Below are 12,158 nucleotides of genomic sequence, written 5' to 3'. Positions count from 1 at the left end.
TCTAATGAGCATTTTTACAATGTTATTTGAAAACATTTTTCTCTTGTTTTAACTCTTTTTGTGTAATTAAAAGAAGAAAAACATATTTTTGTATTTGTTTTCAGAAACAGTTTCCTGACAAACATACTTCTTTCTCAGCTTTCTTGTATAATTTTATTGAACAATTTGATTTTTTATGTTTATCTTTGTTTAAAAAATTTACTTCTAAATTAACATTTGTAGAAAGTAACCAAATTTTCCTGGAGCAATAAAATTAACATGCACTGGATTTGTAATTTAAAAAATTAAATTTGACTAAAGAAGAAGCAGTAGAATTAACCATACGTGTGCTTTAAAAGGGCTGATTTCAAGTTACAGTTCTAGAACATATTTTTTATTGTCTCATTATCTTCGTCAGTAATATTATTCACATACTCCTTATCAAATAAATTTGTAAAGCATTTGTGGAATCGCAAAGGTGTTGCTTCATAATTTTTAAGCGATTTTTGTTTTTTAAACTTTTATGATTATATATAACGGCGATCTTGTCCATGTGACGTTACGATTTCGGATCCCAAAAAGGTTACTTTTAAAAATGAAGATTCCCTGCCGCAAATCTAGATTAATTCTAGATACTTTCTAGACTCAGCTAATCTAGCAAAAGTCTAGAGAAATTTTATGGCGGTTGACTTGTCGAGGGTTCGTCTAGAGTTCATCAAGCACTGTCTACTAAGTTTTACCTGCGACCCTTTTGAGTCTAGCATTCGTGTTGTATCATCTAGAAAGGGATCAATTCTAGATGAAGTGCTCCTAGACAATTTTATCTAGAAATCGAGGTTTTCCAAGTAGGGTAGGACCCAGCACACACTTTTGCCATTTAATCCTATTCTTCAAAAAGCCTAAAATTCGATGCAATTTTTCAGTCGCTAGACAGTAGACACCCTGCTATGCGTAACTTCATACCGACCATAAGAGCTCTTTTCATATGGACTTACATAATTAACTAAGCCAATGTGCATTTGAAAGGCCGATCTCTGATTACATCTTAAAGAAAAGGAGTTTCAAAATGAGGTTTCTTAAAAGAAACATTGCAATAAACATTTTAAATTAACTTTATTAGATATTCATGATCATGCTTATGGAATTAATTCAACACCACGTACAAGTGACTCTTAATTTTTATTTACACTCATTTACTAAATATTTTGAAGAAAAGCCGCCATGAACCCTTAAAACTAGCTTCAATAATGGAATTAATGTTAACGCCATAAGTAATTTTTTGTATTGATCTTTATTTAGGTTTACTCACTAAATATTTATGTAATGTAATTAATCTAAGCCTTAATCGAAATATTTTTGTAGTAATATTTACTTAGTTGAATCCTAAATCTCATTGGAAATGATGGTATTATTCACAATTTCAAAATCAGTGAATATAAGGGGATAAATAATAAACAAAAAAAAAAACCAAACCCTCATTATTCAATCATCTTTTTTTTCTTTTCATACAACAAAATATTTTGTTTTGTAATAATTGCTTCATCTGCATAACGCGGTTTTTGTTTACCTTAATCGTATATGTACAGTTTAATCATATATCACACATTTTGTACAGTATTAACAAATAAAAAGGACAAAACCTTTCGTCCTTTTTCTTCTACTCGTGTACTTTTGAGTTTCATTCAATTCACGCAACTTTAAAATTGAATAAGTTCTAACTGTTTAAAAAAACGCAAAACGTAGCGGACAGTCTTCGTGTTTCTTAACAAAGTACAAATCGTATGAAATCTTTTCATTATTCTTGTGCAATTTTTCGTTTTCGCTGCACTTATTGTATCGGAAAACGCTTTTACATCGTCACGCACTATTTTAAAAGTATTTATATTTAAAACTATACAGCAGATTTAAGACCCTAGGATGAGAAGTAAGGACAATCCTTTAAAAAAGTATGTAGAGTGTTTACTCATCTACCCTGAGTCTCAATCATATTGATTATGTACAGTATCTATTTCTCTTTTTGCAAAATATACATCTATCCTCGCATTATCTTAGTTACACAGTACGATAAACTTGGGGTTGGGGGGGGGGGGCATGATGTAAAAAAAGAGGATCATTATCGAATTTACGTCCTTACCTTGAAAACTTGATCGTATTCAAAGAACCCGTCAACTTAAAATTTTGTATTATAGATTTAATTAATATACTTGAGTGAATAAATAAATAAATGAGTAAAACAAAACAAGACAAAACTATTTCGTAAATAGCTTTTTAGAACGTAGGATTCACGTACGTTTTTGCATCATGTCACATCCTTACTGGTAGAAAATATTAATTCGTGACTCGCTTTCTCTTAAATGATCCCCACTTACCAATTTACCAGTGGTCACACACATTTACATAGAGATTTACTTCTTACATAATCGAGCAAAGGCCTGACATTTCTTCGCCTTTTTCCACTTTTGGGTAAACCTTAAGATTTCTACTCTTCAGCAAATTCTTTACAGTTGCTGGGCTTAAAGGACGACTATTTTCTACTGCAAAACTTTCAATAACTGGGTTTCCTTTTTGTTCTTCTGGTTCTCTGATCGCTGCCAAGGGCTTTGTGATGTTTATTTTGATTTTTGATGGAGCTGCTGGGATTGTTGTTGGCGTCGACTCAAGTTCGACGTTACCATCGATGCTGGATTTCATTGCAGCGTGCGTCGTGTCGACTTCAATTGGTTCTATACTTTCTTCGGGCTCTGGCTCTGTAAAGAAAATAGATACTTTTAATTCTGATTGCAAAGTAAATTTAAATCCATTTTTTAATACAGGATGCAGGTTTTTCTGTAAACACCTAAGTGAAAGGAAACCAGAATTTTCATAAAAATTACTAACAATAGATGAAATTCCTCAGATGCTTTGACATGAAATTGCTCATAAGAAGCGTTGAAACTTTAAAAATTTCCATGTCGAATTATTTAAAGTTGATGAATTTAAGACTTTTATATTTTTCGCCTAAATTCAAAACTACATGAATGGAAACGAAGCAGTTTACTAAAATTGAAAATTAAACAAACAAAAAAATACTTGGAAAACATACCAAGTTCAGCTTCAATTGGTTCCTCCTTTACTTCTATATTAGTGAAGACGAATTCTTCTTCCGGAATCTCAGCTTCATCTAAAGGTTCCTCCTTGATTTTAATTTTGTCAAGAGGCTGATCTATTCTTTCCAATTCATCCACCGTCTTTTTTTGTTCGATTGCCGGCTGCTCGCTACCTACAACTTCAAGTTCATTTTCTTCTGATTCAAGATCGATTGATTCAATTACAGGAGCTGGTGGAGGTTCTGTAACTACAATATCAGGATCGGCTTCTACAACAGAATCTTTGCCCGCTACAACACATTCTATTTCGTCTATCTCGTCGGCCTTTGCTTCTTCAAATTTTACTTCCTTTGTTTCTTCTGCTTCTTTTTCTTTAACTTCCACAGAATTATCCATGACTTCCGTAGCTAAATTTTTTCCCTCTTCCGATACTACAAGAGCCTCAAGCGCCTCTGCAGACTTTTCTAAGGCCCGCTGTAATTATAAAAAGAATCTTTAGTACTTAATTATTACTGAAGTTTGTATTATTTATAGATATTACCTAAATGCTTTGGCAACTAATCAGTTTTTATTTTGTATTGCATGGAGAGTGAACAAACTTAAATATTTATTTTTAATACAGACACTAAGCGGCACTTTTTCGGCTAAGTGTGAAGCCGGAATACGAGTCGAAGTCGAGACGACACACAATCGATTTCGTTTTACAGTTTTGGTCGATCATATTAGATTTGCCATTTTGAATTTTGACCTTGGATTCGAATTCAGCGACCCAAAAAACTCAAATACGACGAATGGTGAAATTTACTTGGCTGGAAATTATTAATATCATGGAACGTTAAAATAACAAATTCAATTTCATTTTTCTCATAAATGGGAAGCCCTAGACTAATTATTTTTAAGCTTCTTAATACTTTTTCTCTACACTGTGGTTATTAATCTGAAAACCCCCACAAACATTTATCTACCAAAGTTCTATGGACTTTCTCACTTTAGCCCACTGTGGCGTGCATCGGCAGTCCATAGACTCAAATTTCACATGAGGAAAAAGTGCCGATCAGAGGTCGTGTGTTACACAATATTTTTTATCACAACTCCAGCTTAAGTCCGATTTTAGCATCTTCTAACCTTCTCTGAACGACTTTCGTCAACTGTTGAACTGCTACATATAGTGTGTAGACAGCGTCATATTCAAACAGTGTGGCGATAATGTGAATTACTCAGCGGCCTGCAAAGTGTACTTTTGCTGTTCGTTAGCCAATCAGATTACAGCACGTTATTATTTTATAAGCTTAGGATCCTAACTAAGCCTTTAAAGTTTTAGGCCTATAAATACTGTTTTATGGCTCGATTGGAGGCGCTGAAATCGCACTTATGGTGGCTGTGTAATAAAAAAGGCTTCAAAGAACAGTTTATTTATCTGTAAGCAATTATAATTACGTTTAAGATTTTATCAGAAGATAGTTACTATAATCAGATAAAGTCAATTAAAATGTTGAAAGTATTAAAAGGCATTAATTGAAAATGAAAGGTATGATAAAGGGGCATAAGTGCCAAATTTATGAATAACGTTTTTTTGGCTTAATGTAACTGTTTTGATCTAATTCAAGTCTTTGTACAAGATTATGGTCCAGTTCCATTTAGAAGTGGGTCAAAATCCAGGTTTGATGTTTAAAAAAAATGCATTGTATCTTATTGGACATTTCTAGTTCGATATAGTTAAGTAATAGCTTAAAAATGCTTGTTTTTCTTCAAGCGCCGGTCAGGACGGCGATTCCACTAAATAAAATCGTATTACAAAATTCTATATCTTTTTTCGCAGAATTTTAAGCGAGAAATGAAGTTCGAAAGATTTCTAAAAAATCGTCGTTTTCGTTTGGGAAGTGCCGTAAGTTTGACAAGAGCCTTTCTCAGAGGTGGTTGCTTCTTTCAGGACATTTCTTTCATTGTTCAGTATAGCTAAATAATAGCTTAGAAGTACTTTTTTCTTTAAAAACAAAAAAAAATGTATTAAACTTGAGACCATTTTTCGTGTTCTAAGTAACAGGCTTATGCCCATGGAACAGAGTAATGATCTAGGTTCTAAGCTAGAGGTTCTGCGGCCGTGCGTTTGCGTTCTCGTTTTTTTTTTTAAATTTCTTTTTTCTAAATTTCTTTCTTCAATAGTTTAACCGTAAATACGCATAAATATTATACAACCCATAATAAATAGTGAAAAATATATTTTCTAAATCAAACGATTATAATTTTTTATTAATTAATTATTAATAATAAACATTATTTTTATTTTCACCAGCGCAAAATTATAACAAATTGAAAAAATAGATATTCTTATCCATGTTTTTAATCATTAAATATTTTCTAAACATAATATCGTATGCTTCACTGTAATATCAATACCCCCGCTTTTACATTTGGCAATGTTTACTCGTTCTGAAAAAATCCGACTATTCGTACCGGAAAAATCTAGTTATTCGTACCCAGTTTCGGTACGAGCAGCTGTGACTTTTATAAGTTTAAGTATTTTCAATTTTCTTCCATGCGTATCATTATTTTAAATTAATTTTTCGCTGGCAAGAACATCGAAAAATTGCAAAATAATAATTCTCTGTCATCTTGATGTGAAGTAGGAGGCCTTCAAAAACTTATAAATAATCCAGGCGATTCATGTTTTTTCATAAAAACGGAAAGAAAATAACGCTATCATTAGTGTATTAAGCATAAATGTAAGAACACTTCTGTCAAAATCCAGGAAAATTATTTATATCAATACCCGAAGGTGATGAACGGAAAAAATGGTACAAAAATGTTCGGCGTGACATGTGACCTATAACGTATTTAACGTCAACAGTACATTGTTGCGAAGATCATTTCAGCGATAAGTAGATATTTTTATTTTGAATAGAAAAAAAGGATCAAATATGCCCTTTTTATAACATAGAACTTGCAATCAATTGATGTTCAATGGTGTTATACATACGAGCATCTTATTTAATTATTTGTTTGCGTTTACTCCTTGAGCCTCAGTAGCGTTGAAACTGGAACACTTCGCAAAAAAGTCCATTATCATAAGCGTAATCACTTTTGGCAAATTATCTGAACTGGCTTTAACGTATCCAGGCATACTTATACTCCAGAAAAATAAATCCTTTTAGCCAAAAACTGTTGACGATTAATTATTTTGATTGTTTTTATCAAACTGGTTATGCATTTTCTTCGGCTTTGGCGGCGGGTTACGTCATAAAACACGTTTCAAGCCATGATTGTGCCACGTTTTCGTCTATAAAATCGAAATTTCCGGTTGATATTTTGTCACTTTTAAATAAATTATTATAAATTGAAAATTAACAAAATTTGAAATGATGAATCTTGATTTCCGGTGAGTGTACACGTGCAGGTTTTCGCTCAGTAATTTTGTAATTATAAATCGTGGTTAAATGTGGTCCATATCGTATAAATTGATTATTCTACAAACTAAGGTGTTGAGGTTTTGTTTATAAGAAATACATGAACTATTCCAGCGCTAATTCTACCTAAACGGATAATTAATTTGTGAAGCAACATAACCGAACTTTCGGTAGCTGTGAGTTAAAGCTAGTTTTGACTTAGGTGGTAAGGCGCAGAGACCGAGGTTAGTGTGCGTGTGGAATATACCACCAGGCTAAAATAATTTGACTCTCTGAACAAGCTGTCTCTAGATCTGTGTTTATTGTTTACACTGTTAGCCCTTTGGAATTTTGATGTCAGGAACAAACGCAATACCTAATGAGAATCTTCTCCAAATAATTAACACATAGGATTCGACCAAATGCGGTCATGGAAAATGTAAGAAACCGGTTACTGAAGCAGGAAAAAAAGGTGCAGGTTGTGATGCTGTATATCACATTGAGTGTGCTGAGAAGTTGAAATCTTTTTCGGATGGCACATTCGCCCGATGTTGTGGCTCTCGCTCTGGATCTCCATCACGAGACGAAAATACCATGCATTCAGAGAATTAACGTGACATGAATAACTAGTGTATGAGTGAACCTTCCTTTCATTATAAAAATTAATTTCGTGCCGATCAGTTAAAGAAATGGGTACTAAGTTCGCTCATATTGAATCATTGGTTGATGGTGTGAGGGAGGAAGTCTCAGATCTGGAGGCTAGAGTCACAGAAGTTGAGGCTGGGACCTCTAATCTCCAAACAAAGATAGTAAACATCGAGGGTGAGTTAATCGAAACTTATATCTTTCACTGTGAAGAGAAAAAAAGAAGTGTAATATTATGATGTTTGGAGTTAAAGAGACACTGAACACGGAATCGAATTTCGATCCGGTCTCAGATAGAGCGTCGATTACTTATTTTATAAACTCGATTGCACCAGTCTCTGGAGATAGGTTTGTGGTTCTGCGGGATGATCGAGTGGATAGGAGAGGCGGCGGAGTATTGATTGCAATTTTCTCAGATTATACAGTATCGCATATTGATCTAGCCACCATTTTTAAATTAAATTTAAAAATAAATTGAATTGGTGTGAAACTTAATTCAAAGAGATGGTCTTTAGGCCTGGTTGCAATCTATATTCCACAGACTCTCCTTAGAGCAATATTACTTATTTCTAGACACTCTTGTGAATGTAGAAGATTTATATGACCATAATCCTGTAATTATTGGTTACTTTAATTCCCCTTGTTTTGCAGATTATCAAGTCAAAACATCGCAGGATGACCTGGCTACGTTGGTTGATAATTACATGGTCTCACTTAATCTCCACCAGTATATGTATACGTAATTTCTTGGGTCGATATTTGGATCTGGTTTTTGAGGATATACACTGCGTGGTGGAACGGGCTTTGGTCCCATATGTAACTAAAGATTTACATCATCCAGCGCTGTCTATCTCCTTAAAGTTGTTGATAAACCCCTATGGCTCTTCTGGTAACTTCACTTTAAATATAAATAATATACGATATAACTTTTAAAGTATTCACACCAAGATTTCTCAATACACGCAATACCAACAACTGTTTCCCTCTTTGATTCTCATCTATCGTTATTAGAGATATAAAATTGAAGGATAAGTTTTGGAGGAAGAGTCGGAAGGGTAATTAAGATTATCTCGAACAGCAGGTTCGTTCACTCACTAACGCGAAGCATAAAAGCAAGAGTCAGATCTGATCCCGAGAATTACACTAGTAAGGCTGAGAATGAAATTAGGGAGAATCCGACGGTTTTTTGGAAATCTGTTAATAAGTCGTCAGGCCAGACTCGAATTCCTAATACAATGTTTTTGGATGATTGTAAATTTGAGGAACCTAATTTAATCGTGAAAGCTTTTGCAAATATTTTTGGTGAAGATTATGAAGGTAGAGCTAACCTTGTCTTAGAACAACTACCTCTGCCAATTCATAATAAAAATTTATTTCAATTCACCGTTCAGGAAGTTAAAAAGCAATAGGTTTGCTCTAGAATACGGCCACAGCTGGAATTGATGGCATTCCCGCCTCTAATATACGGAAACTATATGTTCATCTGGCGGAATCACTATGTAGGCTTTATAATCTAGCATTACGCTCTGGATTCTATTGGTTAACACATTGTACTTGATGATTGTTTAGCGTTAGAACTGGCCAAGGAATTTGGTTAACCTGATTATAGATTATTAGTCTAGTAGATCGCAGTGCAGTATTGTGGACACTCTTCCAAAATTTTCATTCCAACTTCAGGTGTTCCTCAAAGGTCTTTACTTGGACCCATTATGTTTAATATCTATGTGAATGATGTAGTGGTTGGATTAGAATATTACATACTATTGTTTACGGATGACATTACGATATTTAGACTAATTAATTGTCTGAGCAATACTATGAGTCTACAAACGGATTCTAATTTAATATTGAAGTGGTGTGCTAAAAACATGTTAAGGCCTAGTCCTGTCAAGTCTAAAATTCTTTCGATTCGACGAGGGTATGCATACATTCACTACGATTATCTGATAGAGAACGTGATTTTGGAAAGAATTGTGATAATTAAGGACCTAGGGACCTTGTTTAATGAGTCTCAGCTTTACTGATCATGGCCTTGAAATAGCTGCTTCGGTGGTTGAAGCATTAGGGTTTGTTATTCGATCCTCTAAGAACTTTAAATCTGAGTCCACATTCAAAGCACTGTTTAATGCGTTTGCTCGTTCAAGGCTTGAATACGCCTTTATTGTTTGGGGTCCGATATTCATTAAATAATGGAATGAACTCGAATCTGTACAAAACAGATTTCTTAAATAATTAGTCCTTAGAAGAACAGGTAATTATCCGCAAAGCGTGCCCCATTATTTGCAGTTGTGCAATGATTATAATTTGCTAAAGTTGCAGGAGAGGCGGATTCATGTTTGTGTGATGTTTTGGTACTAAATTTTGCTGTTCGACATTGAGAGTCCATATCTATTAGGACAACTTCCTTTTAAAGCTCCTTGAAGCTTTACTCGTACTACGGAACCGTTCTATTTGCCGCTTCCTGATAGGCCAGTGGGTTTTAATTCACCCGTATACGTCATGTGCAATCACTTCAATTTGATGTGCAAACCTTCTCAGGCTGAGCTTGATATTTTTTGTATTTCGGCGACTGATTTCTGCGGAGAAGTTACTCCATACATAATGTCACTTAGAGCGTAAGAGAGTCGGATTCAGGCAATGTAATTATTACTCTAATTATAATTATTTTTATTGCGAAATATTAAGACACAATGAATGTATCAAATATTAATGTAATTTTGGTTGCCCGTTATGGTCATTTGACTGTAGGCATAATAATAAATCAAATCCAAATTATGTTTTCATTTCACATTTGAATTCTTTCAGATTCAAAGTTTATAAAAAAAAACTTAAATACACGGAAAAAAATGTGCGTGGATAAACCTATTACAGAAAAGGAGTTCAAATACGCATTTAAATTTGAAGAAAGTTAGAATGCTCTAGAAAGAAGAATAACATTAAAAAAATAATACAAACTGCAAATAAAACTGTTCAGTGTGCATATTATTTATTTATTAAGAAGCACATACCACAAGGAGTTTTTCCTATATCGTAAGAATGCAACAAGGAACACATTGAATTTAAGTATGTAAGAAAAACTTATTATTACGCAACACTGCCAAAAAGTTTAAGTAAAAACACTTACTTTGTGATCTTCAAGACATAGTGGGTGGAAGTAATTGTCTTCAAAGACAACAGCTGGCTTAATGTGCCATTCTTCCATTTCTTCGTTATAAAATTGTTTAAATTCATCATGACATACGTGACATCGAAGTTCTGTGGCTGATCCTGTAGGTACACTTGGTTGCTCAGACTCCTCAGGAACATCTTCAGCTACCGCACTCTCGACTTCGGTTGATTGCTTTTCGGTTTCGAACCAGCTTTGAGCTGAAAATACAAGAAAATATGAGTTTATTATAAATTTGGAAGAAATAAATTGTCCCTGATTTTTGATTAAATTACGTGCTTAACTTCTTAATTCAAATATTCATTTGTCACCATTTTTCACTTGGATGCTTTTAATATTTGAAAACGATTTCACAATTAGTATGATACAACTTTTTTTTAATATTCAATTTAAAATATCAGAATAACATTCAAATATTTATAGTAATTAAGTATTATTATTAAAATAGCATAATATCAATTAAGACGAAATCTATATTTTTCAATTTAAATTTGTAAACTCCACAACCATAAAATTGACAAAACGGGACAAAACGGATAAGTGTAGTTTAGGATCCTAAAATTATCCATATAAAGTGGCATCCGCAGTATCCGGAGTACGCACGCGTTGTTAATTTGGACCAACGGTTTTGTATATTTTTAAATACAATAAAAACTCGCTCACTGTCACAGTTTTCTGACTAGCTAACCATTGATAAAAACCATTGAAATAAATTTACGATCCGCGAAATCCAGTAACAGTTTACTGAGTTTCAGACATTTTTAATATTACCCTTTATACACTTTCTATTCCTGTTGACATATATATTTTTTTACGGTGCTTCGTTGTCCAAAAGTTGGGTTTCCTTCTGTCTTCAAAAATCAAATTATCAATATTGTGCTAATGGCTCTTTAAATGCTAACTAGAAACATTTTCTGAGCGACAAATAAGTGGCGTGGCACCGCCAGGCTTCTAAAATAAGCGGTCTGGTGGCGCTGGGCCCCAACAGGCCTCGACTACAACATTGCAGGTGACCTTTCAGGGTTCTCGTTTATTCGTGCTTTTACTATGACGGAAAGGGATAAAGAGTGACAATAATATGTAAAAACGAAGTTTTCTGATTTTTGGGTCATATTTGGGGCGCTGCGGGGAGGGTAAGAGTGGGTTGGAAATAAAAGTTATTAGCGTGGTTTTATTTCGAAGATACTCCTCTTCAATCATTAAAAAGTTTGGCACGTTTCGATGAAAACTTGGAATATGAGATCAAATTGTCAAAAATTTACCCATGTTAATTAAATGGGATTTTAAAGTACCCAGTGGCACGTATTAATATTCGAATTTCGAAAAAAAATTAAAGATTTTCATTCCCCGAAAATGGACACTATTGAGGGAGGGGGGGGGGTCCTGCCCTTTATCTCAAAAAGCATTTTTTTGATCACCCTAGTCATTATTGAGCGTTTAAATAAAAAATTCTTAAATTTTTAACCAATTTAACCTTCAATTTAAACAGTTTAAAATTCAAAAGAATTCCATTTGCAAGGAGCACAAATAATCTGTGTATGAAGTGAAAAAACAGAGTTATCCAAAGAATAATTCCTATCCGAAAATGGGTAAAAACCCTCTATACAATTGAAACATGCAAACACATTTGCAGCTTTGACGTAGTTGTCGAATATTATAAAAATATTTTATTATTTTCGTATGACAACTGGAGATGGTACGAATTGGGGCATTTATACATGTGCGTAGTTTAATTTCATCTTCAACAATTGACCAAAAAGGTTTAATACGTACAGTTTATATATATCGGCATATAACAGGCAAAAATTATACGAATTGGCAAACTTATATCTATGTGTACTTTAACCTTATCTTCAGAAATTGATTGAAAGTCTTTGATATGTATTGTTTTTATATTAT

The 12,158-nt window shown here is 33.6% G+C and overlaps 1 protein-coding gene across 5 annotated transcripts in view; it reads right to left on the bottom strand.

Annotated features, from left to right (window-relative positions):
* Positions 1-1,251: 1,251 nt before the first annotated feature.
* The window catches only part of LOC117170223 (pre-mRNA cleavage complex 2 protein Pcf11), a 196,582-nt gene continuing 185,675 nt past the window's right edge, over positions 1,252-12,158 (bottom strand). For all 5 annotated transcript variants that reach the window (XM_033356838.1, XM_033356840.1, XM_033356839.1 and 2 more), the window contains 3 exons: positions 10,218-10,459; positions 3,062-3,539; positions 1,252-2,726 (listed from right to left, as the gene is read on the bottom strand). In XM_033356838.1, coding sequence (XP_033212729.1) covers positions 2,392-2,726; positions 3,062-3,539; positions 10,218-10,459 — 1,055 coding nt within the window. In that variant the 3' untranslated portion in view covers positions 1,252-2,391. The remainder of the gene's footprint in view (positions 2,727-3,061; positions 3,540-10,217; positions 10,460-12,158) is intronic.

This window comes from Belonocnema kinseyi, chromosome 3 (assembly GCF_010883055.1).
Source record: "Belonocnema kinseyi isolate 2016_QV_RU_SX_M_011 chromosome 3, B_treatae_v1, whole genome shotgun sequence".
In the NCBI taxonomy this organism is placed as follows: domain Eukaryota; kingdom Metazoa; phylum Arthropoda; class Insecta; order Hymenoptera; family Cynipidae; genus Belonocnema; species Belonocnema kinseyi.
This window is presented reverse-complemented; position numbering and strand designations above follow the sequence as displayed.